The 23563-nt window shown below is 39.3% G+C and overlaps 3 protein-coding genes across 4 annotated transcripts; 2 read left to right on the top strand and 1 right to left on the bottom strand.

Annotated features, from left to right (window-relative positions):
* Positions 1–4475: 4475 nt before the first annotated feature.
* LOC112294832 (B3 domain-containing protein VP1) lies at positions 4476–8862 on the top strand. The gene is made up of 4 exons (XM_024545725.3): positions 4476–7143; positions 7263–7363; positions 7746–7866; positions 7999–8862. The coding sequence occupies exons 1-4, from the start codon at positions 6199–6201 to the stop codon at positions 8377–8379; spliced, it is 1548 nt and encodes a 515-aa protein (XP_024401493.1). The 5' UTR covers positions 4476–6198; the 3' UTR covers positions 8380–8862.
* A 787-nt stretch (positions 8863–9649) lies between these two features.
* Positions 9650–11986, top strand: LOC112294833 (ATPase GET3A). Its single transcript, XM_024545726.3, has 2 exons — positions 9650–10953; positions 11251–11986. Exons 1-2 carry the CDS (start codon positions 10318–10320, stop codon positions 11710–11712), a joined length of 1098 nt encoding a protein of 365 aa, XP_024401494.1. The 5' UTR covers positions 9650–10317; the 3' UTR covers positions 11713–11986.
* Positions 11987–12118: 132 nt separating this feature from the next.
* Positions 12119–19919, bottom strand: LOC112294831 (ABC transporter B family member 19). 2 transcript variants are annotated; one of them, XM_024545724.3, is made up of 15 exons: positions 18268–19919; positions 18082–18136; positions 17760–17935; positions 17413–17613; positions 16945–17204; positions 16573–16711; positions 16240–16423; positions 15864–16087; positions 15330–15703; positions 14994–15210; positions 14651–14828; positions 14257–14498; positions 13937–14056; positions 13482–13817; positions 12119–13296 (listed from the first exon to the last, which is right to left on the bottom strand). In XM_024545724.3, exons 1-15 carry the CDS (start codon positions 19090–19092, stop codon positions 12529–12531), a joined length of 4299 nt encoding a protein of 1432 aa, XP_024401492.1. In that variant the 5' UTR covers positions 19093–19919; the 3' UTR covers positions 12119–12528. The 2 variants fall into 2 exon arrangements, with proteins under 2 accessions (XP_024401492.1, XP_024401491.1); XM_024545723.3 differs by having other exon boundaries at positions 12119–13302; positions 18268–19917.
* Between the last annotated feature and the right edge of the window lie 3644 nt (positions 19920–23563).

Here is a 23563-nt window from a genome sequence, read left to right as displayed (position 1 = left end):
TAGCTATTAAAATAAGTAAATAATCTAAGAGTCTTTCATAAAGCTTATTTTAATTGTCCTCAGTTCTTATTAAACTAAGATGGTTGAATATTAATTAAAAATCAATTTTATTTGTATTTTTATTATATAGTCATGTTATAATATGAAAACTCAATACAAAAATTGTACATAATTAAATATTATCTTTAAGGCTTCAAAAAATGCTTTAGCTTCTTTATTCTATTAAAATTTATTTTTACATATCAAATGTATAAAAAGAGTTACAACTTGAAAAAAGTTCTTGATGAAGATTTTGTAATAATTAGCAAATCTCAAAAAATATTATAAATTTTTTATTTTTTTTAGAATCTTCCAATCCATGATAATAAAGACCTTCTTTAGATCTATTATTATTCCTTTGTTAGAAATGATGTATCTTAAGAAATCAATTGGAGTAGTATAGAATATACATTTTTCTATCTTAGCATGAAATCTTACATCTCTAAGTTGTTGTAATATATGACAAATATAAAGTTCATATTTTTCTTTGTTCATAGAGTAGATTAGAATTTCGTTTAAATAATAAACAACAAAATCATCAAGAAAATTACAAAAAATGTCATTCAGAAGATGTTAAAAAGCAGTTGGTACATTCATGAGTCCAAAAGGTATGATATTATATTCAAAATATCTATAATTAATTCAAAAAGTAGTCTTCTATTTATCTCCTTCTTTGATGCAAACAAGATTTTATGCTCTTCATAGATCTATTTTTGTATAGATATTTATTTAATTGAGTTGGTCAAAAAGTCCTAAAGTTAGAGATTGGTAATACCTATTATTGTCGGTAATCTTGTTCAATGCTTGATAATATATACACACATTCTTAGAGATCTATTTTTTTTTCTTTACAAATAAGATAAGAGCTTCTATTGAAAATTTTGAATGACATATGCAATTCTTAGCCAAATTCTTGTCAAGGTACTTTTTTAGTGCAATCAACTCATTTTACAATAAGCTGTAAATTAGACTAAATGGTGATTGAACTCTTACTTGTAAATCAATTGAACTATCATAGAGTTGATGCTTTAGAAGAATATCTATACTCTTCTTTTCAAAAATGCCTTAAAAATCTTGATATTGGTTTAAAATATCACTTGACATCTTTTTTCTATCAAAAATAGATAAGGTATATATTACAAAAGATGAATCTTCTTTTGTTGCATGCATAAAAGCTTACACATCTACTAATAAGAGTTTGGATATATTAGACTTATTTTTATTTTTATTTGATTAACAAAATTTTGAATCAAATTAGATAACAAATTAAAATTACAAAAATCCAATCTAATTAAAGATTATATTTTTTAACCAAAATCATCTTAAAATAGCTAAATTAGAGAGAGATCTTATTATATTAAATATTATTATACTAATATGAACTTTAATTGCTACATCTAAAAGAATAATTTCATAGATAATACCTCTAGAAGATAAAGAACAATCATATATGAATTTTACATGTACTTGTTTAATATTCTTGACTAATGACGTTTCTTATTTTTTGACGAAGATGTTGATAAGAGTGAAAAAAGCTTCACTCTTGCCTCTATGTATATTCTAACTAAGAGCTACATTGTGTTATGCCACAGGACCTTCAACACATGTTGACTTTGCTAAACACATATCTTAACTTGCAAGGCAAATTATCTATGTGTGGACCACATAGTTAGCTTATTTAACAAACTACTAACATGTGTGATACATGGTTAATTTGTTGACCAAATTTCTAGCATACCAATTAAATACAAATACATGTAAAGTCAAAGCAACGTCTATGAAGCTTCTAAGAAGTTTTTTTAGAAGATATTATGGAATTAATCTATTTTTATCTACTTCTACTTAATCATATAGGTAATTATTGGAATAAATATCTATGTCTTTCACTGTCAATACTATTTGAAAATTATGTATTTACATTATTTATAACATTTTGTCAATATTATTTATCCAAAATTGATAAAAATATTTAAAAAATATATTTTCAAATTTTTATTATTATTATTTATTAATAGGAAATTAAATAAACGATAGAATATTCTACAAGTGAATAATCAACAACAAAATATGACTATTTATTAATTTTGTTTTCATTTAAATATTTTATAAATCTATTCAAATTTTATGCATATATATATATCGGAAAAATAATAATAGAAAAAATATGATGTCGATGTTGAGAATAATAATAATCATAAAAACAACAACAATACAACTGACGGACGGGCCGTAAACATTCCTGAAGTAGAATGAACCACCACATCCATGATGGTCATAGTTTTGGATGCAGACTGTGAATTTTCTGGAGGTACATCCAAGCAATTGCAGAGAAACAGCACAAAGCCACCACGTGAGGCTCTATGGGCTCCATGCCCAGTGTGAACACGTCCCCTACTGCTTCAAAGCATCAGCTCCGAAGTCTGGGAATTTACTCGCGAAGAGTATATGGGGGGCGGGAGTTTTTTATTTATATTTGTTTATTTATAATTGCAAGGCGTGGCACAATCTAAAAAAGGAACTTTGATGCACTGTCTGTATACGAAAGCGATTTGACAAGTGCGAAGCTCACACTTGGTTGACAGTTATTGGGTGATACATTTGGCACTTCTCTTCTTTTTTCCCGAGGTGCCAGATCATCGATTTTTTTTTCTCTGATGGGATTTGAGCCTACGATAGCGCGCCACTTGGCACACAGCACGTCAAGGTCATCTGTCCTCTCGGTTTTGAAGCCCCCCCCATGACTCCACCCGGTTTTTGGCACCGCGATCGGTACTTCTAGAACAACTCAGGTCCTTCCTGTTTGTGGAGGGGTATGGCCGTGCATGGGCCTACTACCGTCGTTGGTACCAAAAAGGTCTAGAACACAAAGGCCTTGAGGACATTTATTGTTCGTTGATAAACTGACTTTTCATAGTCTCGTGTTTTTAGAACCCAACATCGAAAAATGATTGTGTTCTCACGAGACTAATCATATGAAAATGGTTTATTAGACTTTTACTTATATATTGCCCATACTATTGTGTCTGGGAGTTTTAAATAAGGTGCACAATTATAAATTTTTAATATTGCCTTTCATTTTTAAAATTAAAAAATTATAATTTGTGTATTTCCAAAAAGAATTACTTCATACATGTCCTTTTAGTTGATTCACTTTTTGCATAAAATACCACATAGTATTGTGATATGATTATTCTATTTGTGAAAGCGCCTTATTAATTTCTCATTACAAATATTTCCATGAAGCTTTCTTCTCAAACTATATGCAGATAAAATGCTTTTACTTTAAAATACAGTCATGAAATTTTAATGACAATGTTCTTAGAAATTTATCACATTGATATTTTTTGTTTTATTATAATTTATAAGTGATAAATAAACCATTTAATAGTTTTCAACTGAAGAAAATGATATATTTCAATGTCCAATGTTTTAAACAGTTCTATTCTCAGAGTGATGTTTTTTGCAAAACATATTGGAGAACTACAAATACAACTTTCCAAGCAAATCAACACCATAAATCATACATGTTATCAGTGATGTTGATTATATGGTTATTTTGGTAGTATCTCTGTTTGTTCTTCAACCAACGACACTAGTTTCATTTTTTAAAAAGAAAGAAGATATTCAATTTTGAATTTACTAAGTACATACTTTTAATTGTATGTTGCATGAATGCATCATTTTCAAGCAACTATTTAATGCAAAGCTCTTAGTACATACACCTTTAAACAAATTATGGATACTGCTTTTATACTGCTCTTCAATGTATTCACCAAAAGAAGGCAAGGAATGTGCATATTCAATCCCAGGGAAAGGGTGATCACAGTTGTGGACTGAAGACAAAAAAAATGTAGCCTTGGTGCACAAATTTGCAAGGCAATCAACCATGTTCACCACCCCCCCATTAAGAGCGCTGGGAATGTGCGTTCCCAGATGAGAACGCCACAAGCTTGCCCAACAGAACACCACTCTCGAGAGATCCCCCTATGACCGCGACGCGATTCAGACCACGAAGCTTTTACAGAAGGTATGGGGATGGGCCCCGTCTCCAGATGCCACCTCCGTGACCCCGTGCGTCCACCAACTCCTAGCACCAAAAATTGATCCCAAAAATCTATTGAAAAAGCGATGCTGACGTTACTACCTTTTCTCGTTTTATTATTCACTTTATTTGCTCCGTAGCAGGAGATAGGGGTTTACATAACCCTGGGGCTGGATTCTCTCAGGCAGGGATGAAAGGTCACGGATGGGATTTGAACGGATCTATGCTGTCCGATTCACCGGATAATCTTACCGAAAATATATATCTCCGCCGACGGGTGCGGAACTAGTTCCGCGGCGTGCGTGGCAGGCGTTGTTCAGTATCGTTCGTTTGAACCTCTTGAAGTATCTCGTCAGCCTAGTTTCGAATCATTGAAACGGAATGCCATTTCATGGGCCTAAAAGTAGCTTGGTGGGTGAGGGTCTGACTTACAGCAAGAATGAGCGAGAGAGAGTGCGAGAGAGCGAGGGGGTTCAGCTTATGCACCTCCCTCCTGCATTACCGCTCGTGTGGGTGAGCTTGCGGTCAATGCGCCGAAGCTGCGCCAGCTGGGGGGTGAAGAGCGCTTACAGGAAAAGGGAGGCCAAAAGAGTATCTTGTCATGTGTGCCGCTACTTTCTTCGCATTTCAGGGCGTGTGCGTCTCGGCGTGCTTTTGTTCTTTTCCTGAATGATTTTCATCCAGCACTGGAGCAGCGGCACTCTTCTTGTGCTGTGTGCGAGTCGAGCGAGAGTGGACATAGGGAGATTGGTTAGGGGGCCAATTGTGCCTTTGGAATAATTTCCTTGCGTTTAGTGTAGGGACAAAAAGATTTCGTGCGTGATTGATCGATCCCAGGGGATTGGTTGAATAGGAACAATTTTTGGATAATTTTGGGCTATTATTGTTGTTGTAGGAGCTGGTGTGGTTTGGAGAAGAGTTGGCGGCGAAGATGGGAGAGAAAAAGAGAGGCGAGTGAGCGAGTGACGCATCACCTGAGCGTAGACCTCAAAATGGGAGAAGTTGGTTGACGAAGTGGGACATTGTTGGTATCTTGGCGTGATTTGAGGCCTTGTCAGGAGCATAGAATCGGTAGTGTAGGATACAGCCGAAGATTACTTGGCCAGCTACAGTGTTTGTGGCTTCGAGGCTCTTGTTTCTGGTATTCGATGGGTTGATAATTGAGAGGGCAGTAGTGTCAAGGAAAGTGATGTGTCCGAAGGATGTGGGGAGTTGAGTTGGTAGCTTCACGGTCGCTATCAAGACGACGTTCTTGTGTCACGCGGACATGAGATCACAGTTTGGCGGGATAACTGCTTCCTATCTCTGTTGAGGCTTCTGTGGTAGTGGCGATCCCTCCTCAGTGAAATTGTTTCGCGATCCTTGCATATTCGTTGCCATTCTTGTAGCGACGCTTTGCCTGGAATGACCCACTCAAGGCTAAACGTGTTTGAATGCCAGGCATTAGATGGCTTGGTTCTGATTTTTAAAGATATCGAAGCCTCTACAGGTGTTTGACGTGAAGGATTTCAAGTCTTTTTGTACCAGCTTGTAAGCCTACGATCAACCAGCTTCACAGAGTCGCTGCACGCGATTATCTAGATTTCTAAAGCCAATGTAAAAAATACGTTCTTTTGTAGTTATCTCATAGCTTTCATCTTGTGCTCTTTTGTAACAAATTTTAGAAAGACGCCGAGATTTTTCACATAGCAAATCTTCTGCTGGCTCACTGCGGTCGGGTTTCTGAGGATGAGAGCGGATATGAGTGGGGAGGGGCGTAAGTAGGCATGTGAGCCGGCGAATGCAGGCTAAACTTCTGTGTTTTGTATCACGGACCTTTCGAGTGACACAGTCGGGCTTCGCAGCTGGACTGAGCTACCCCGGGGTTTGAAGACTGCAAATAACGAAACCGCGCAAGTGTGTCCGGTGTTGAGCAAAGACATCCAGTGGTTTGATTTGGCGGCTTGCCCAGCTTCGGGTTCGCGCCACCGTCAATCACCACCGGAAATCAAGGCAGTGAAGTTTACTTTCTGCACGCTGGATCCCCGGCACCATCTTAATCCTGCACCACATCTTATGATTGCAACTCCGCTTGCATTCTCGATAGCAAAGAGGATAACTCAATATCCTCGTACCTGATGGATGGCAATGTGCGAGCTGTGTTGAAGAAAGTCACTGTTAACGAAGACTCTCTCAGCCAAGCGATCCAAGCACTGGGAGGGGGAGAAAAGGGACTGAAAGAGCTTATTGGGCACATTATGTTGTGGGTCAAACAACACAATGGTGAGATGGATTACGGAAAGACTTCTTTGTCACAGAAATTAGAGAAGCTACATCCGCCTCAGATGAACCACGCCTTAGAATTTGCCTCTGGTAAGGGTATCAGCGGTACTGTGTACAATCCAAACCTAGCTAGTGAGGGGTATGATCAAAGAAATGAGAAAAGTCCCTGCCCATTCGTGAGAGTGCAGTCTTCAGAGGATCTCCAGGATATGAACCACTTATTTCAGTGCATCAAGTCACGCAGGTTAATGGGGGAAGGAGGGTTGGACATCAACTTCCCACGTGACGTTCATTCCGGTAGCGGCACCTTTGTAGACGTCCGGGGTAGTGTTCCAGACGTGTTGCACTTTCCTAGCGGCGGGATGGGCCCGAGAAGTCCCAACCATATTGGCCCTGCAATGCTTCAAGGGATGCCTTGTGAGTTGGATATTCAACGACCGTTGATTCCGTGTGCACAGGCCGGGTTGTCGTTTTCAGGCGAACACGATGGATTGAGCCGCATTTTTACAGCAACCACAAGGGCAGCTAGGAGAAACCAAATCTCGCGACAAAGACAATCTGGGCTTCAAAGTAACTCTACATTCACACCAAGTAATACTGTTACAGCTGTTTCCTCAGAATGCGGGTTGTGGTCAGTTGCTCCTCCTGCATGGGACATGAGCGTAGGAGTTTTTCTTTCTAGGACCCAGTCTCCATCCTGCGGCCCTGACATAAGCGACCCAAAGATGCTTACATTTCTGCTACAAAAAGAGCTTCGACCGAGTGATGTTGGAAACCTTGGACGCATAATCCTCCCGAAGGTAATTGTTCTTTTTGTTCACTCTCTTCACCTGCTCTTCCAAGCGTGTTATACATTCAACTGAATTTCCTTCGGCAGCTCAATATCTCACAGTAGCGTCGTAATGTTTTGCTTTTGCAGAAAGAAGCCGAGGCGCACTTACCAATTCTTGCATTGAGGGAAGGCATTTTGTTGCAGATGGAAGATTTCGATTCGGGACATTGCTGGAAGATCAGATACAGGTGTTTTTTCATCTCTGAGTAAAATTGTCATTTATTTCCATTTTTATACTGAGAATTGTGCATGGTAATACAAAGTGGATGTTTATGTGACATTGAGGGCTTCTTTACTTCATTAGAAAGCCTATGTATGATGTTTAGGTTGTGAGGACAACTCCATCATCACACCATTGACATTATTGCGGTCATAGTTTCATCCATTTGTAGAATCATTTCTACTTTTGTCATTTAACACTGACTATGCACCTTCAACCTCAACTAAATTTGAGACAGTGCCCTCTTTATTCACTCTGAATCTTCATTCTTCGACTACTTATCGAAGTTTATTTCTTGCCTTATATTTAGCAACTCACAAGCTAATGTAAGTACGTTTTGCACATTTTAGGTTCTGGCCGAACAACAAGAGTCGAATGTATTTGCTAGAGAATACCGGGGAGTTCGTCAAATCACATCGTTTGGAAGAAGGAGATCTACTAGTCCTTTACAAGATCCAAGAGGGGAATTATGTAAGCTCACTCAAACAGCATCAACCCATTCATTTTGTTGGCTCTTTAGTGATTTTTATAGCGCGATGTAGCCAGTCTATTCGCACTGAAATTGTTACGAGTCCGTAACTTGATACTGCTTTTGGGTACCAGGTCCTTCGAGCACAGAAGAAAGTTCACTCGGAAAGCAGTGGAGCACCAGGGTCACAACAGAAAAACGCATATAGCTTGGCGAGAGATTTTCCGGAGGCATCCAAAACTGAGGAGCCGCTTAAGGAAAAGGACATTGTTGGATTTGCAGAGTGGTCTTGCGGAAAAGTAAATGAAGAACGAAATATTCTTGTACGTGACGATGATCCGTTTTTCAAAGACGATCAAAAGCACAAAATTAGCTCCTCGTTCAGTCCTGAACCGCTTCAATCTTTGGAGAGGTTCCCGAGTTTGAGCATTGATTTTCCGTTGGACGAAATGATGCCATGGGACGACCCTGACGAATTCAACACAGATTCGGAATTGGCGGAGCTCGTGGGATGAGCTCGGGCTTGCGCTTGGAGACGAAGGATGGAGACCGAGATATTCGAATCGCATTCCTTTTGAGCAGCATTTCTTGATTTCAATATTCTGTACATTATGTTCCATTCCTTTGTGGTGGAGGAAGTCCCAACTACTTGTCTCACGGGTACTTGTGACTGCAACAGCAGAATCGTTGATAACAGTAGTTCAATTCGCATGTCACGAGGATTTAACAACAGTATCTAACTGCTGAGATAGCAATGCGATTGATGTTCAGACTTGAAGGGTTGCTGCAGATTAGGATTGTGGAACATGAGCGTTTGAGGGGTCATAGGCAATTCTAATCGTAGGCAAGTATGTCACATGAGATAGGCATTTGAAAAGCTTCAAGTTCATAGACGGCATGTTTTGAGCTTTTTAGCTTGTCAGCAAATCCATGTCTGTTGGCCTAAAATCTGGCTTGTAGCATAAATAACGATGAATCCTTTAGTGCATTGCCAAATACTGACGCTTTCTTATGCTCTGACCTGGTGTGCTTGCATGGTCTGCCTTACAAATCTTAATTCATTTTCTGGGTTGGTTGTTCGGGTTCGAAGCTATTCAGAGTTGTCTTTTTAATGTTTAATTGTATTCTCGTAGTGAATATTTCTGCAGTTTTAGAGCACATCCAGTTCATTTCCTTGGTCCTTCTATACAGTCAAGTTTTATCTTTTAATCGAGGACATATGTTATCCTGCAGGGATGATAATCCTGTAAAATTGTGAACAATACAATTTGTTGAGCATCAGCAAATGCTGCCTGTAATGTTTCTATTGCTACATACATTTTGCTGGTGAATTTTGTTGTGTTGTTACTTGTATCTACTGAGCAATTATCGTTTTAATGGATTCTTTTTTTGATAGATGTCAGAGGATTTTTTACTGAAGAAACTTACTGAGCACTTGCAGGATTGGTTATGTAGATGGAGTTATTATGTGTAACCCACTCACCGTGTTGTCAATGAAGAGTCGTAGGCCAGGTTAGAAGACACAGAAGTCCAGTTGAGTAGTATACGACATGTAATCCACCTGCTTCTAGTCGATCAGCAGTTAGGGATGGGTTGATGATTGTACAAATGTGTTCGTATGCTTAGCCATAACAACACGAATACGATGAGGACTGCTTGCTCTGCATGATCTTTTTGTCTTTTTTAATTAGGCGGGTCAGCTCAAACTATTCCCGAACGCAGGGTAGCATTTCATTCATCGGGATATGTCCTGCGTATCACCATCAGTAGTTGACGGGAAAATGAGTTTTACAACTATAGGAGTTTTCTACGTGAATCATGAGTAATAAGATGTGTTGATTAATTGATTGACTGCACGAATTCTATTGCACCAGCATCGTAAACAAATGTTCTGGATCCGCTTGAGATTATCCTTTGCAACACAGCTCCAATGTGCTACTCTTAATCTTTTAAACGATACAACGACGTAACGACGTCAGGGATCCGTCATACCTGTTCTTCCACAGAATTGCTCCAAAACCCAGCATCTCTGAGAAATCTGACGGGCGAAAAAGTGAATTTGCAGAAGCAACTTTCAACGTTCATCAGGTGTGGTGAGCGTTGGAGAAGTTGAAAACTCATCTTCCCGCACTGCCCGGCTCTGTAGCGGCTACGGGGCCACGAATGTCACCGCACAGGAGATGGTCCTAGTTGAGAGAGATCTTTTTACTTGAAGGTAGGCGTGTGAGAAAACTTCTGGAGTAAGATATCTGCCAAAACAAGTGCGAGGGATCCAACGAGGAAGAGGAAGAACTTAGTAGAGTTTGCAGCCCTAATCTCAATTTTGTTGCTTCCAGAGCAGTGTTGCGTTGCGGAGGTGTGATTTGGAAAGGGTGTAGGAAGTGGCTGAAGATCTCTTGAAGGAGAGATTTAGGTTTGTTGGGTTTTTTGTGGGATTGCAAGTTTTAATAATTATGGCAGAGGATGATCTGCCCATGCCGGAGGCCACCGTGCAGAATGTATTGGAGCAAACAGATTTGAAATGGATCTTTGTTGGTGGAAAGGGGGGCGTTGGTAAAACCACTTGTAGCTGCATGCTGGCCCTCCTGTTGTCTCAAGTGCGAGAATCTGTGTTGCTCATTTCGACCGATCCTGCGCACAATCTTAGCGATGCGTTCTGCCAGAAGTTTACGAAATCGCCGTCCATGGTGAACGGATTTAGCAATCTCTTCGCCATGGAAGTTGATCCGACCGTAGAGAGCGAGGATCTGGAGGAACAGGCGAATGGGTTGGGCATGGGAGGATTTGTGTCAGAGCTTGCAAATGCTATTCCGGGGATTGATGAGGCCATGAGCTTCGCCGAGATGCTGAAGCTGGTTCAGACCATGGATTATAGTGTGATTGTATTCGATACTGCGCCCACGGGTCACACACTGCGGTTGTTGCAGTTCCCCTCTACCCTGGAGAAAGGCCTGGAGAAGGTGATGAGCTTAAAGAGCAAGTTTGGAGGTCTAATTGGGCAGGTGTCGCGCATGTTCGGAGCTGAGAATGAATTCGGAGAGGATGCCTTGTTGGGGAAAGTGGAGAATATCAAGGCCGTGATCGAGCAGGTGCGTGATCTCATATCCTCAGGCACTTCACTCGTTTGCACTCCTATGAATTTCACGATTTCTGCATCAGAATCTTTGTTGGAAAACCCTGAGCCGGAGATACTGACACTGCTTTGGGAGTAGTATCTCAGCGTTCCTCTGTTATGAATAAACTTGGTCTCTTGACTTTTGTTCGTGGTGATGGGGAGAATCTAATACAATCGTGGTGGCAACTTTAGATCAAGTGCTCTGCTTTGAGTCGTTATTGAATTTTATTTTTTACGATAGATATGCCTTTGTGTGTGCTTGTTGCAACAGGTTAACTATCAGTTCCGAAACCCGGATATGACAACATTTATTTGCGTTTGCATACCTGAGTTTCTGTCATTGTACGAAACAGAGAGGTTGGTTCAGGAACTTGCTAGATTCGAAATTGATACACACAACATTATCATCAACCAAGTTCTCTTTCAACCCGATGTTTCTGATTCCAAACTACTACAAGCTCGTGTACGAATGCAACAGAAGTATCTCGACCAGTTTCATGAATTGTATGAAGATTTCAATATTACCAAGCTGCCCCTTCTCCCAGAGGAAGTACGTGGTGTGGAATCCTTGAAATCTTTTGCGAAGAATTTGACGAAACCTTACGTTCCTGAACCGGCAAGAGAGAGTACCGGTGCGGAGAGAATTAGGGAGTTGGAAACTGAGGTATTATCTCTACGAGCTGAAGTTAGTAATTTACAGTTAGAATTGGAGAAACTTAGAGGGGGTCATTAAGCTCCAGAGAGTTGTCTCTTCTCATTTAAATCGTTGCAGTTGAGCTTTCGATTATTCTAGGGCGACTGGGTTTGATACTCTTCTCTTGTTTGTAGATCTCTGCGATTCTCCCTTGCATTTAGTGCCGCACTGTATTTCAGAGACGTTGCTGCATTGCCTTATAAGTAGAAGAATCACAGAGATTTAATCTCTTGTTTATTCTTTCCTCGTGATCAATGAACTTAATGAATATAGTCGTAGCCTGTGCGCTGCACCAGATTGTGTTCTATTCAAATGTCAGGTACTTCATGCCTCAAACAGTTTATCTTCTTCTTAAGTCACTGCTAGCTGTGACAGCAGAGATAATCTCTAGCACTATTTGGCAGCACAGTCCGACGCTTCCTGATTTGTAACGATACCATCCGCATTTTGGCAACAGGTGGGTTGAAATTGCGAATTCTACTTACACAGTTTGCTTGTGGATATTGCTCATGACAGTCTCTCCACACTGCTATTAAGATAGCTTCCTAATCCCTGATCTGCCCCAATACTCAAGTTCTGCTAAGCCTTTCAGGCAAGTACCAACATGTCTTTGAAAAATGAACTGAGATCATTGTAATGTTAATCATGTGTGAATTCGCGTTCTAAATCGCTGATCAAGTCCGCCGCCGCAAACGATTGAATCAGGAAGTGGACATCGCAAGTAATGTTACACGTTTCTTTCTGCGCCTTTCTTAAGGGCGGCTTCGATTTTTAGCAGGCTTGCTGACCAGTTCCGGCTGCTGATCCAAATTCCTTGACATGGGTACGTTGAGAAAAGTGGTGTGCTTACTACGACTAGCTTGGTTCAAATCTACTACTGCTATGGCGGTTTTGCTGGTGCACAAGGTGCGCGTAGGTGCTGGTGGGCATGTTGATTAAGTCTTGGTGGCTTCCTTGCTCTGTCACCATCCCGTCTTGAAGTACTGCAATAGAATCCGCATTCTGGATAGTCGAGAGCCGGTGGGCAATCACGACAGTGGTGCGGCCCACCATGACCTGGTCGAGCGCATCTTGCACCACCATCTCCGACTGAGCATCGAGGGAGCTTGTAGCCTCATCAAGCAACAAGATGGCGGGACTTCTCAGCACAGCTCTTGCTATTGCTACTCGTTGTTTCTGACCCGCCGAGAGCTGAGCTCCACGCTCCCCCACAAGGGTACGATATCCTTTGGGAAGTGCACTGATGAATGTGTGCGCATTCGCAACCTTTGCAGCTTCGATAATCTCGCTTTCAGTAGCGTCCTCTTTGCCGTACCTTATGTTTTCGTATATGCTTGTTGCAAAGAGCGCAGGCTCTTGTTGGACCAAGCCCATGTGCTTTCGGAGTGACCGGAGATGTAGCCTTCGGATATCCTTTCCGTCAATGAGAACGCGACCTGAAAGTGGGTCATAGAAACGGAGGATCAAGCTTATCACAGAAGATTTTCCCACACCGCTAGCTCCCACTATAGCCAAGCTGCTACCGGCTCGTACTCGTAAATTGAAGTCCTCAAAGATCGGCACTTCGTTTCGAGATGGATAGCTGAAAACCACGTGACGGAGCTCTATCTCGCCCTTAACTTCCTGAAGCTGTCCCAGATTAGATCCAGATTTTTTTGTAGGTTATTGAAGGTTAGAAAATGGAATCATCTAGGAGCATAGAAAAATTTCCACTGGTCTGCGATTTGGTAGGGTTGCTGATTAGATTGTCAATTCAGTAAAAGCGCTTAAATTTGGGAAACATGTATGGGTCATGTATGGGTGGTCACCTGTTCCCCAATAGATTGCTCGGGATCAATTTCCGTCTTGCGATCGAGAATCTGGAAGATAGAGAGTAGTGATTGAGAACACTTCACAAAGTCTGGAGCCATAGCGATCGTTTCTGCCACCCCAAATGCTGCAAAGATGAGCACCATGAGCATTTTGATGGTATTTCCAAAACTCGCGCGACCGGCCTTGACAAGCGTAGATGCGTACCACAGTGCTAATGCATAAGAACTGTACATACAGAACTGCGAAAGTCCATATCCTACGCCTGCCACTTGTCCTCGCCACAGCAATTTCCTCTTCGGGTTTCTCAGCTCTCTTATGTATAAATTTAGCACCTGCCAAGTGATGCACACACACACCAGTGACTTGAAATTGTGGGCTACATGCTAATTTGAAAGACCCCACGCTGTTCACGAAATGAATTCATAACTCAATGTGACAGGTAAGTTGCTACCTTGCCCTCGGCGCAAAAGGCGGCTACTGTTCGAATGTTGGACACAGCGTCACCGATTATCATGCTTGTCCTTTGATATGACTTATCCAAGTCTCCACTAAATCCTTTCAGGAAGAGGTTCTGTGTCACAAAATAGTGAAAGATCCCCAACTGGTACACTCAGAGGGATATCTTAAACGAGTGTTTTAAGTGCAGGTTGCTGCTTTGTGTTAGAGGAGTGGCATCAGTTAATACAGTGAAAGCTCAGAGGGTCGGATAAGTGTATTGGTGGATAACACACACGACTATGGTAGCGTAGTAATCCAAATGAGATGCGATACCTCCCCCACCAATGCACCGATGAGGAGGGGAAAACAGGCGATCATAACCCACGCAACGCGCCACTCCAGTGCGAAGACAATGGCCAACGCTGTCACAATGAGCGCCAAATTTTGTACAATGGTGCTCAACCTATCCCCAACTGCGGCACGAACAGACGCTGCGTCCGTTGACAGCCTCATTCCCAAGACGTTACTGTTATTTTCCTCGTTTTCGAAAAACGCAATCTCATTCTGCAGTATTCCTGGAGTGCATGGAACCAGAAGTCAGCTTCATTGGTGTTACGAATAAGCTTTGTTTGAAACACTTCAGAATATACGCAAGCATTTCTGTCAGAAGATGAAAATATGGAGGTGCATAGCACGGTGAACACTATGCTAGTTTAAACTTCCGTACTTTGTAGAAGGACCTCCCGCACTCGTTTAGTGAGACTTTCTCCCATAGAAGCCATGAAATAGTGTTGCATAGTGTGCCCAAGAAGGACAACTATCGCTGCACCGGCAAAGATTGTCGAGTACTTTTCAACTTCTTTCTTCATGAAATGTTTGTCTGGGCTGTAAAAGGTCACTAACACCTAGACATGTATTTCAAGGAAATTATTTAGATCGGAAATATCAACACTTTTACCAGGAGAAACATAGGATCAGTAGTGTACGAGAATCAATTTTAATATGATGCACACATGACAATGATCAAGAGATCTGTTGCCAAGAATCGAACTTTGTAGCAAATAACCAACCTGACCAATAACGAAGGCAGCAAGGGGGAACTCGCATCCAGCAATGACTGCACCGAAGCTCCCCAACAAACCAAAGTGCCATTCCGGGCGATTCAACATCAGCAACCTCCACGGCGACGGTTTTGGTAAGCTCGTGAACGTACCCAGATCGACATGAGTCTCGAAGTTGCCCTCTGAATCGGCATGGCTGCGACTTAGAGAGGATCCTTTCACAAGCCTGAGATATTCATTGTCCACCACAAATTATTTTCAATCACATGACAGGTAAATAAAGTGGTTCCTCGGACAAGAAATTAATTTAGATAAAAAAGAATAAATAAATTAAGCGTTAGATACCTTGGATTCATGCTCGGTGTAGAATCATTACTTGGGGGTGATCTTGGTGCTTGCATGTGTATCAAGGCGGCGTAAGCCCCTGGTTCCTCCTTGGCCATGAGCATTTCGTGGCTACCGCTCTCCACAATCTGCCCATGTTGCATAACGGCAATGGTGTCTGCATTTCTAACAGTGGACAAGCGATGGGCTATCACTACCGTGGTTCTTCCCACCATGAGCGAATCGAGCGCCTTGCAGACAATTTGTTCGGAACAGCTGTCCAGTGCACTTGTTGCTTCATCCAATATTAAGATTTTTGGATCCGTCAGCATTGCTCGGGCTATGGCAAGCCTTTGTCTCTCACCTCCAGAGAGTTGCACACCTCTCTCTCCTACCTGAACCAATGACAAACCTTTTATAATTTGAAACCGAACCACATTCCCAAAAACATGGTCTAGTTATATAAGAATTTTTTCGAGGATAGGCTGCACGTGTAATGACACTAGTATGGTTTTATTTTGCAGATGTGAATGCGTTTCAGATGTTCGTGTTGACCTGCGTATCGTATCCGTGTGGGAAGCGGTTGATGAAGCTGTGCGCAAAAGCAGCCGTAGTTGCAGCAATAATTTCATCTATCGTCGCATCTTCCTTCCCATATAGAAGATTCTCGCGGATGCTGGTTGCAAACAAAGCTGGCTCTTGGTTAACTAGCCCAATTTGTCTCCGAAGCCATTTAAGATCCAGAATCTTTAAGTTATTGCCATCCAGTAGCACCTCACCTGCATAAATTCCATCAAACTCAATTGTTTTCCTGTTTTCGGTCTAAGTGAGTTAAGTGAGCACAATTGACATTCAGAAGCTGTCTAACTTCGAAAAGAAGTAGGAAAATAGTAACAGCAATTTACGAACCGAGAAGTGGCTACGTAGTTACCAGAAGTGGGGTCGTAGAACCTCTCAATCAAGGAAACAAGGGTACTTTTGCCGCACCCACTACTGCCCACAATGGCTACAGATTTTGCTGCTTGGATGGTTAGATTGAAGTTTTGAAACACAGGTGTGTCAGGCCTCGTTGGGTAGCTGAATCCGACATCTCGTAACTCTATGTTGCCCACAACCTTCACGAAAACCAGGGCTGGTATCAGATCTAAAACAAAGAATTTTCACTCTAATTTGAAGCTCTCCAAGCATATGATGTTCCAGTAAGAAATCAAACTTTCAGAACAATTCCACTTCTGCACAGAGGAACATTGTGTTTCTTTCATACCAAAGCCAACTGCATGCCTTTTCCCCTTTGGCTTGACGGACCAAGCAGTGGCCGTCTTTTAATCATTTCAAAGATTTTAAATGCTGCCGCTCTTCCTTTGGCGAATGCTGTCAAGTTTGGAGATGCCTGACCCAATGCTCTGACAACAGTTCATACACAACCCTGTCGGTGTCCAGAAATAGTTGTCATTGGCATCCTCGGCTTCTAATGTTAAGAACCCAGAGCACAACAAACACAACGCCGCTCCTTACATGCTATGCAACCTAACTATTGAATAAAGATTCAGCCAACACATCAAAGGCAATAGGGCGAACTGTCACTTTAGCACATTAACACATGCAGAGAAACTGTGGCAGCGTTATGATAGCGTACATTCCACCCACGACGACATTCAAGATGGTAGTGAAGGCTTTGCCGCCGTTGGTAGAGCCTTGGCGCACCAGCTTGCCCGCATACCACAGCAACAGAGCCCAGGCACCAATGCAGAGTGCGTATGTGAATCCCAGCCCCAGTCCTTTAGCTAATCCTCCCTTTTTCCCTAAGTTCAAAGTATTCTGCAATTCCTTGGAGTACGCTTCCACTTCACTTGCCTCTCCCACATAAGCGTATACCGTCCGCACTTGCGTAATGGCCTACAGCGGAGGGAAGCATACAAGTGTGAACTAACTGGATTAGGTCAATTTTTCTTGGTAATCAAGAACCAAATCTGTTTCCTCCACAGCGCTCCTTTTCAGATCGATCCTTAGTGGTCAATTAAGAATCGGCCCTAGCAGCCGAGGTAATATCTCATTTGAGTGCCAGACGTTAGAAAATTCACTGAACTATGGAAGTCGCCAATACCTGCTCCGCTTTCTTGCCGGCGTCCTCGTAGGCTTGTTGGCTTTTGGTGGCGTGGCCCGTCATTGTCATCGCATAAGCACAACCAGCTAAAACTATTGCAGGTACTACAGCTAGTGTGGTGAGAGATAGCTGCCACACTGATGAGAATCCGACAGCGAAGCCGACTATGAACTTGGCCATGAAGTGGATGAAATTCCCCGTCTGCACAAACAGCGGGTGACATACCATAAACTTAAGTAGGAAATTGAACCTTTACCATAGCTCCGAAACAACGTGATCTCTCATGCAGGCTGGGTCTTAGCGATGTTTAGGTGGGGAATAACTCAAGATGACGCTGTTTCCAGTACCTTCTCACTGATGGCATCTTGCACGAGGGAAATATCTTGTGCAACATGTCCGACTACATCCGCAGTAGTGATGCTAGTGTCGAAATAGCCCACATCCTGGCTCAGAATAGATTGCAAGTAACGTACGCGGATTCGTGCTGACTGACGCTCTCCAGTTTGAATCCAACAGGCCACCTCTGCAGCCATCTCCCACGACCTTCGAGATTCACAAGACCGCCATCTCCACAGAAAGAAACTCAAACCGAATACACACCACTCGATCTCGGAAATAGAAAATATTAGGCTGAAACTGAGTAGGGTCAAATGGTTCTGTAAGGCTCACCTAGCCATGATGCGAACATGACCACCAATCCTAGATAGAACATGCTCAGTGCTTCCTGCCATCAATTGCGCAGAGATCCTTGGTTCACAGAGATTCCATGAATTTTATATGAGGTGCACATTCACTTGACTGTAACCTTGAATAGTTTAATGAGATGGTAACGTATGGAAATTGAATTTCAGATACCTTGCCGACTTCTTGTCCAAGTTTGTTGGGGTGGTGTTGATTGAATCCGAAGGCATTGATGAGCCTCCCAAAGAAGACGAAGAAGATCGGTACCGCTCCTCCATGCGCACACGCGCCTAAGGACCCGAGGAACATGAGAAAATAGTCCACGGTGTCAGCGAAGGAGAAGAGTTTCAGATATGATACTTCGGCTTCAGGCGGGGGCTTCACAGGATCCTCCACGACCACCATGACCTTAGGCAACACTTTCTTAAGCGTTAGGCCCACCAAAGGTTGCCTTTCCAGAGTCAGTTTCGGGACGACGAATACAAGGGATTTCTCAGGTTGTAACTCCGCATCCACTTGGGTATTCTCCGATTGTGCTTCTTGGAGGCTTGTGGCCGCCCATGTCGAGGTCTGGTCTTCGTCATGGCCTAGTGACAACGGCGTGGATGGTTCGTGGTTTGATTCTCGGTTTCCCACGTCCCTAAGTGTAGGGTGATTAGGAGATGAGCAATAGCACTTGGAGTTGGGGTGTCTATCCGTCGGCGTTATCATTGTCACGATCGGCTCAATCTCTGCCAATGCGCGCAAGGCGGCGGTCTTTTCCACGCACCTCTTCAAGTTCCTCTTAAATCCATCGATGTACAAGCTCTCTGACAGAATTCCGAGCGGCTCTGCATCATTTTTGAGGCTTAAATCACCTTCGTTCCCTGAGTCAGCTGTAGTGGAAGTCTCTCCTGCAGCGTTAGGGGCTCCCTCCCAGCGCTGATCGTCGTCGAATGCATTCTCTGAACTGTGGTCTTGCGGTTCCGACACATTCTTCAGGTTTTCCGATTTGTCCATAGGTCAAAACTTTCTGCTGGAACCCGTAAGAAAGGATTCCTTCTGAGTAGTAAGTGGGACTACCTTTGAGTGTAATGCAGAAGAGTGAGTTTGAGGATTTCAGTGAAGCAATGGAGTAACAAATCTGCTGCTCATCTGCCGTAAAAGCGACTTCAGCAATCCGATTTTCATTCTCAGATCTCGTTGATCGTCTTCATGGCTTTAGGAAAAGGGGTTTGGAAGATTTAACGAGCAGCTGCCTCACAAAGGATCCTCAAGAAACTCCACATGCAATCGTCACCTTTGGCCATTCTCTGATGTTCACAATGTCTCACTAGTCTCTTCTGGCCGTATCCAGACATTGATCTTTAACATCAGCACCTCAGGGGACCAATCTTTACTACGTGAAAGGATTTCGCAGCTTACAGGCACATTGTCTCTTCTGATCACGTTCAATCTGCTCAGCTCTCGTTACACACACACTTCATAAGCCACTATAACTGTAACCCAACAGTAACCAATTCCCCGTCTCGTCGACTCACATTGTAAGCGACACTGAAGCGAGTATGTCGAAGTACCCAGAATTGTTCTGACTACTTGAGAGAGATGCTTCCTGTTCCATGCAAACCTCAACCCATGAGACAAGGTTTCAGAGCGTGAACAGTTAATACACATACCATGTTGCAAAATTTCCCACGGGCTTCGGGCTTAAAAATGCTCATACACCCTCAGCGTTGTCGCCGTCTGTACCGAATTCCATGGATTGTTTTACGGTGGATGAGAGTTTCTTGAGAGCAGGAAGCGGGACCGTTGAGACGGTTAGTAAAACACACACTTAGCCTCACGATTTCTTCAACTAAATGGAGAACTATTGTCCACGCCATGGCCATAAGAAATCTCACTACAGTGCTTGCAACCCAAAGAAATACACCAAATCCAGTGGTTGAGGTTTCAGTATTGGGATTCACACCCTAAACAATTGGCTTTTTCTCACGTTTTTCTTGTTGCTTGAATGAGCTTCTCTTGTGATTGTACCTGAATTGATTTTTTTTTGTATTTATTTAATTTTTAATTTTTGATTTTTTGCTAATGTGATATCCTTACAATGAACCAGTGAGGCAAGATTTATGGAATAATACAAAAGTATTTTCCATCCTAAGCCTGATTTTACAGCATATGTTATGCAAAAAAGTTATACTGATTTGGAAATAGTAAATTGTTGCTATTGTATGTATTATGTATGTATGTATGTATGTATGTATTATATATGATTTGGAAATATTAAATTGTTCAAAATAATTTTTATTAAAACTAGAAGCAAAGATCTTAAAAAATATGTATGTATGTATGTATGTATGTATGTATGTATGTATATGTTTCTTTTTCTAGTTAAATTTAACAATCAAGTATCAAAAAACATTTATGTCTTTCTTATGATTAAAATCTATAGCTTGAAAAATTATGTTCTATTCTATTATCTACCTGCTTAGGAATTAGATTGTTGGTATAAAAAGAAAAAATAAAAAAGAAGTTCAGATTTCTGATTAGATTTTGTATTTGATTATGCTATGTGTAATTGCTAATTTAGAAAGAATATAGGATTTTATTTTTTAATTTTTTAAAAAAGATATTTAATTTCAGATTAACATGATTTATTTTTCATTTAATTTTTTTCTATAGACTATTATTATTTTTTATTTATTTTTTAAAGTATAAATTGTAATAAAGAATTTTGAACAATGATGACAAAATCTTAGTAGTAATGTGTTCTTATAGAATTTTTAGAATTTTTTCAATTATTGTTGAATAATTTTTATAATTAATTTTAAAATATTATTCCAAAACCTAAAAAAAAGATGTTTGTAGAAGATTTTTAAGAATTAAAATAAGTTTATTATTTTTTAAAAAACTTAACAAGAAATTTTAATGATTTTTTTATATAGTTAAAATTTAAAATAATCCCTTTTAATATAGTTATAGTATTTTTTTAAAAATTAATATTTGTATTTGATGTTGAAATAAATTAAATATAAGAGAGTTAAAAATTAAAATTTTATGGCCTAAAATAAAATATATATATATATATATATATTATATTTTTCTATCATATAATTTATATATTAATAAATATTTTTTTAAAAAATATTATCAAAAACCTTGATACAAATTGAGTTTTTCTATCTAATATAATATTCCTTGATAATTAATGATAATAATAAATATTGTCAAGAAATTTTTTATTTGTTTCTTAATTTATAATAGATTTTGTATATGGTACAAAATGTGCCATCTTTGTGAAATAATCAACTATCATGAATATGAAGTCATATGAACTTGAGATTAAAGAATTGTGACACAATCTATAGAAAAAAAATACTATAGTTGTTTTGATATTTATAATGGCTACATAAATCTATAAGGTTGATGATGAAGAGTTTTTACTCTAAAATAAATATTACACAATTGTACAAAGCTTTTAATTATTTTTTTACATTTTAAAGCCACTAAAAATCTCTTGATATTAATTTCAAGATCTTATTATATCAAAAATGTCTTTTAATTGAAAAATTGTAGTAAGTTTGAAGAGCACATAGTTGTACTTCACCTTCTTGAACATATAAGGATCTCTCAAAATAGAGTAGATTATTTTTAAATCTAAACTTAATAATATCATAATTTTTATAAGGATTTTTATTTTTTATTATTATTATTTTTTTAATATCATGAATAAGATGATTTGAGGATATATTTGATTGAATTTGCTTATAAAAAATTGTATCAATAGTCAATATTGATTTTAAAGCTCAAAGATAAAATTGCTTTAGTTACAAAAGAATTATTTGTTATTGATCACAAGTTGCATCTCTTTCTTTTAATAGAAGATAAGAATATCTAAAAAAGACATTTGATAAATCTTATTTTTTTTTTTGATTAATAAGTCATCTTAAATTCAAATCTTAATAAAAATATGCTCTAATAGATTTGGCAACAATTTATAGTATTTGCTAATATGAAATGCTATAAGTTCTTATAATCTATATACATAGTGATTGAAATAGAAGTGTCTTTCAAATAATGGCACCATTGTTGAAATGAATCCACAATTGTAAAAAGTTCTTATTATGGATTTTATAATTGATCTTTTCTATTGAATGTTTTTTAAATAAAAAGCTATTGGATGAAGTTTGTCATTTTTTTTCATTTGTGACAATACTACATCTAAAAAAATCTAATATATTTTGTTTTACAAAAAATACACAAAAAATGTTGATTTAATACAAGATTGATATAAAAATAAAAATTATCTTTAAAGCTTCAAATTTTACTTTAACTTCTTTATTTTATTTAATTTTGTGTTTACAAATCAAATGTGTAAGTGGAGGTATAATTTAAAAAAAATTCTTGATAAAGATCCAATAATAACTAATAAATTCCAAAAAAATATTACACATTTTTTTTATTGTTCTTAAAATCTTCTAATCCATAATAGTTTGAATTTTTTTAGGATCCATTTTAAGGCCATTATTTGAAATGATTTATTTTAAGAAGTCAATTTAAGTTGTGTGAAATACCTTTTTCTTTGTCTTGGGATATAAACTTGTAAATTTAAGTTTTTGTAACACACAACAAATATAAAGTTTATATGCTTTTATATTTTTAAAATAGAATAAAATTTCATCTAAATAAAAAGATAAATTTATTTAAAAACTATTAAAAAATATCATTAATAAGATGTTAAAAAGTAGTTGATACATTTATTAGTCCAAAAGGCATGACATTATATTTAATATACCCATACATGATTTCAATTGCAGACTTCAATTCATATCTTACTTTGATATGTATGAAGTTGTGTATTTTTTGTATGAATTCTCTTAAAGATCTAAAATCCTTCCAGTCTATAGCAACATAAATTCCATCACAAAGTAGGACAAATGGACCAAAATAAAACTGAATAGTATTAAATAAAATAGAAAATAAAAGACAAAATAGAGTAAAAAAAATAGAATAGGATAAAATAAAAAATACAAAATAAACTTCATTGAGATAAAAGAATCAAAGCCATACCTAACCAAATTCTTCAAATAGCCTCAGTCAATTCTATTTATACTTTATTCAACCATCGTAGAACTTTTTAGAATATCTCTAATGGTGGATTCTATCAAAATAACTACTTTTAAAAGATTCTAGATGTAGGCTCTACCTTGGTAATCGCCTTTAGTTCTTCTAAATTTTTCTATGGTGGATCCCATATAGACCACCAACCTAGCCTTAATTCTAAAAACTTCAGGAAACTTTTCAAAAACGGCCTCAATTACCTATCTTATCTATTGAGGTACCAGCTTATGAATTTGGATTGATGTAACAAGTTGAAAGTTGGCATGAAAGAATAATATCTAGTCACCCTTTCAAAAAGTCTTATGTTGCCAGTGATTATCTACATACTGCTTGTGTTGATTTGATGTGGTAAAAAAGTGGTGTTGTACTTCTT

Source organism: Physcomitrium patens, chromosome 17 (assembly GCF_059467195.1).
Source record: "Physcomitrium patens ecotype Gransden chromosome 17, ASM5946719v1, whole genome shotgun sequence".
Classification (NCBI taxonomy): Eukaryota; Viridiplantae; Streptophyta; class Bryopsida; order Funariales; family Funariaceae; genus Physcomitrium; species Physcomitrium patens.
This window is presented reverse-complemented; position numbering and strand designations above follow the sequence as displayed.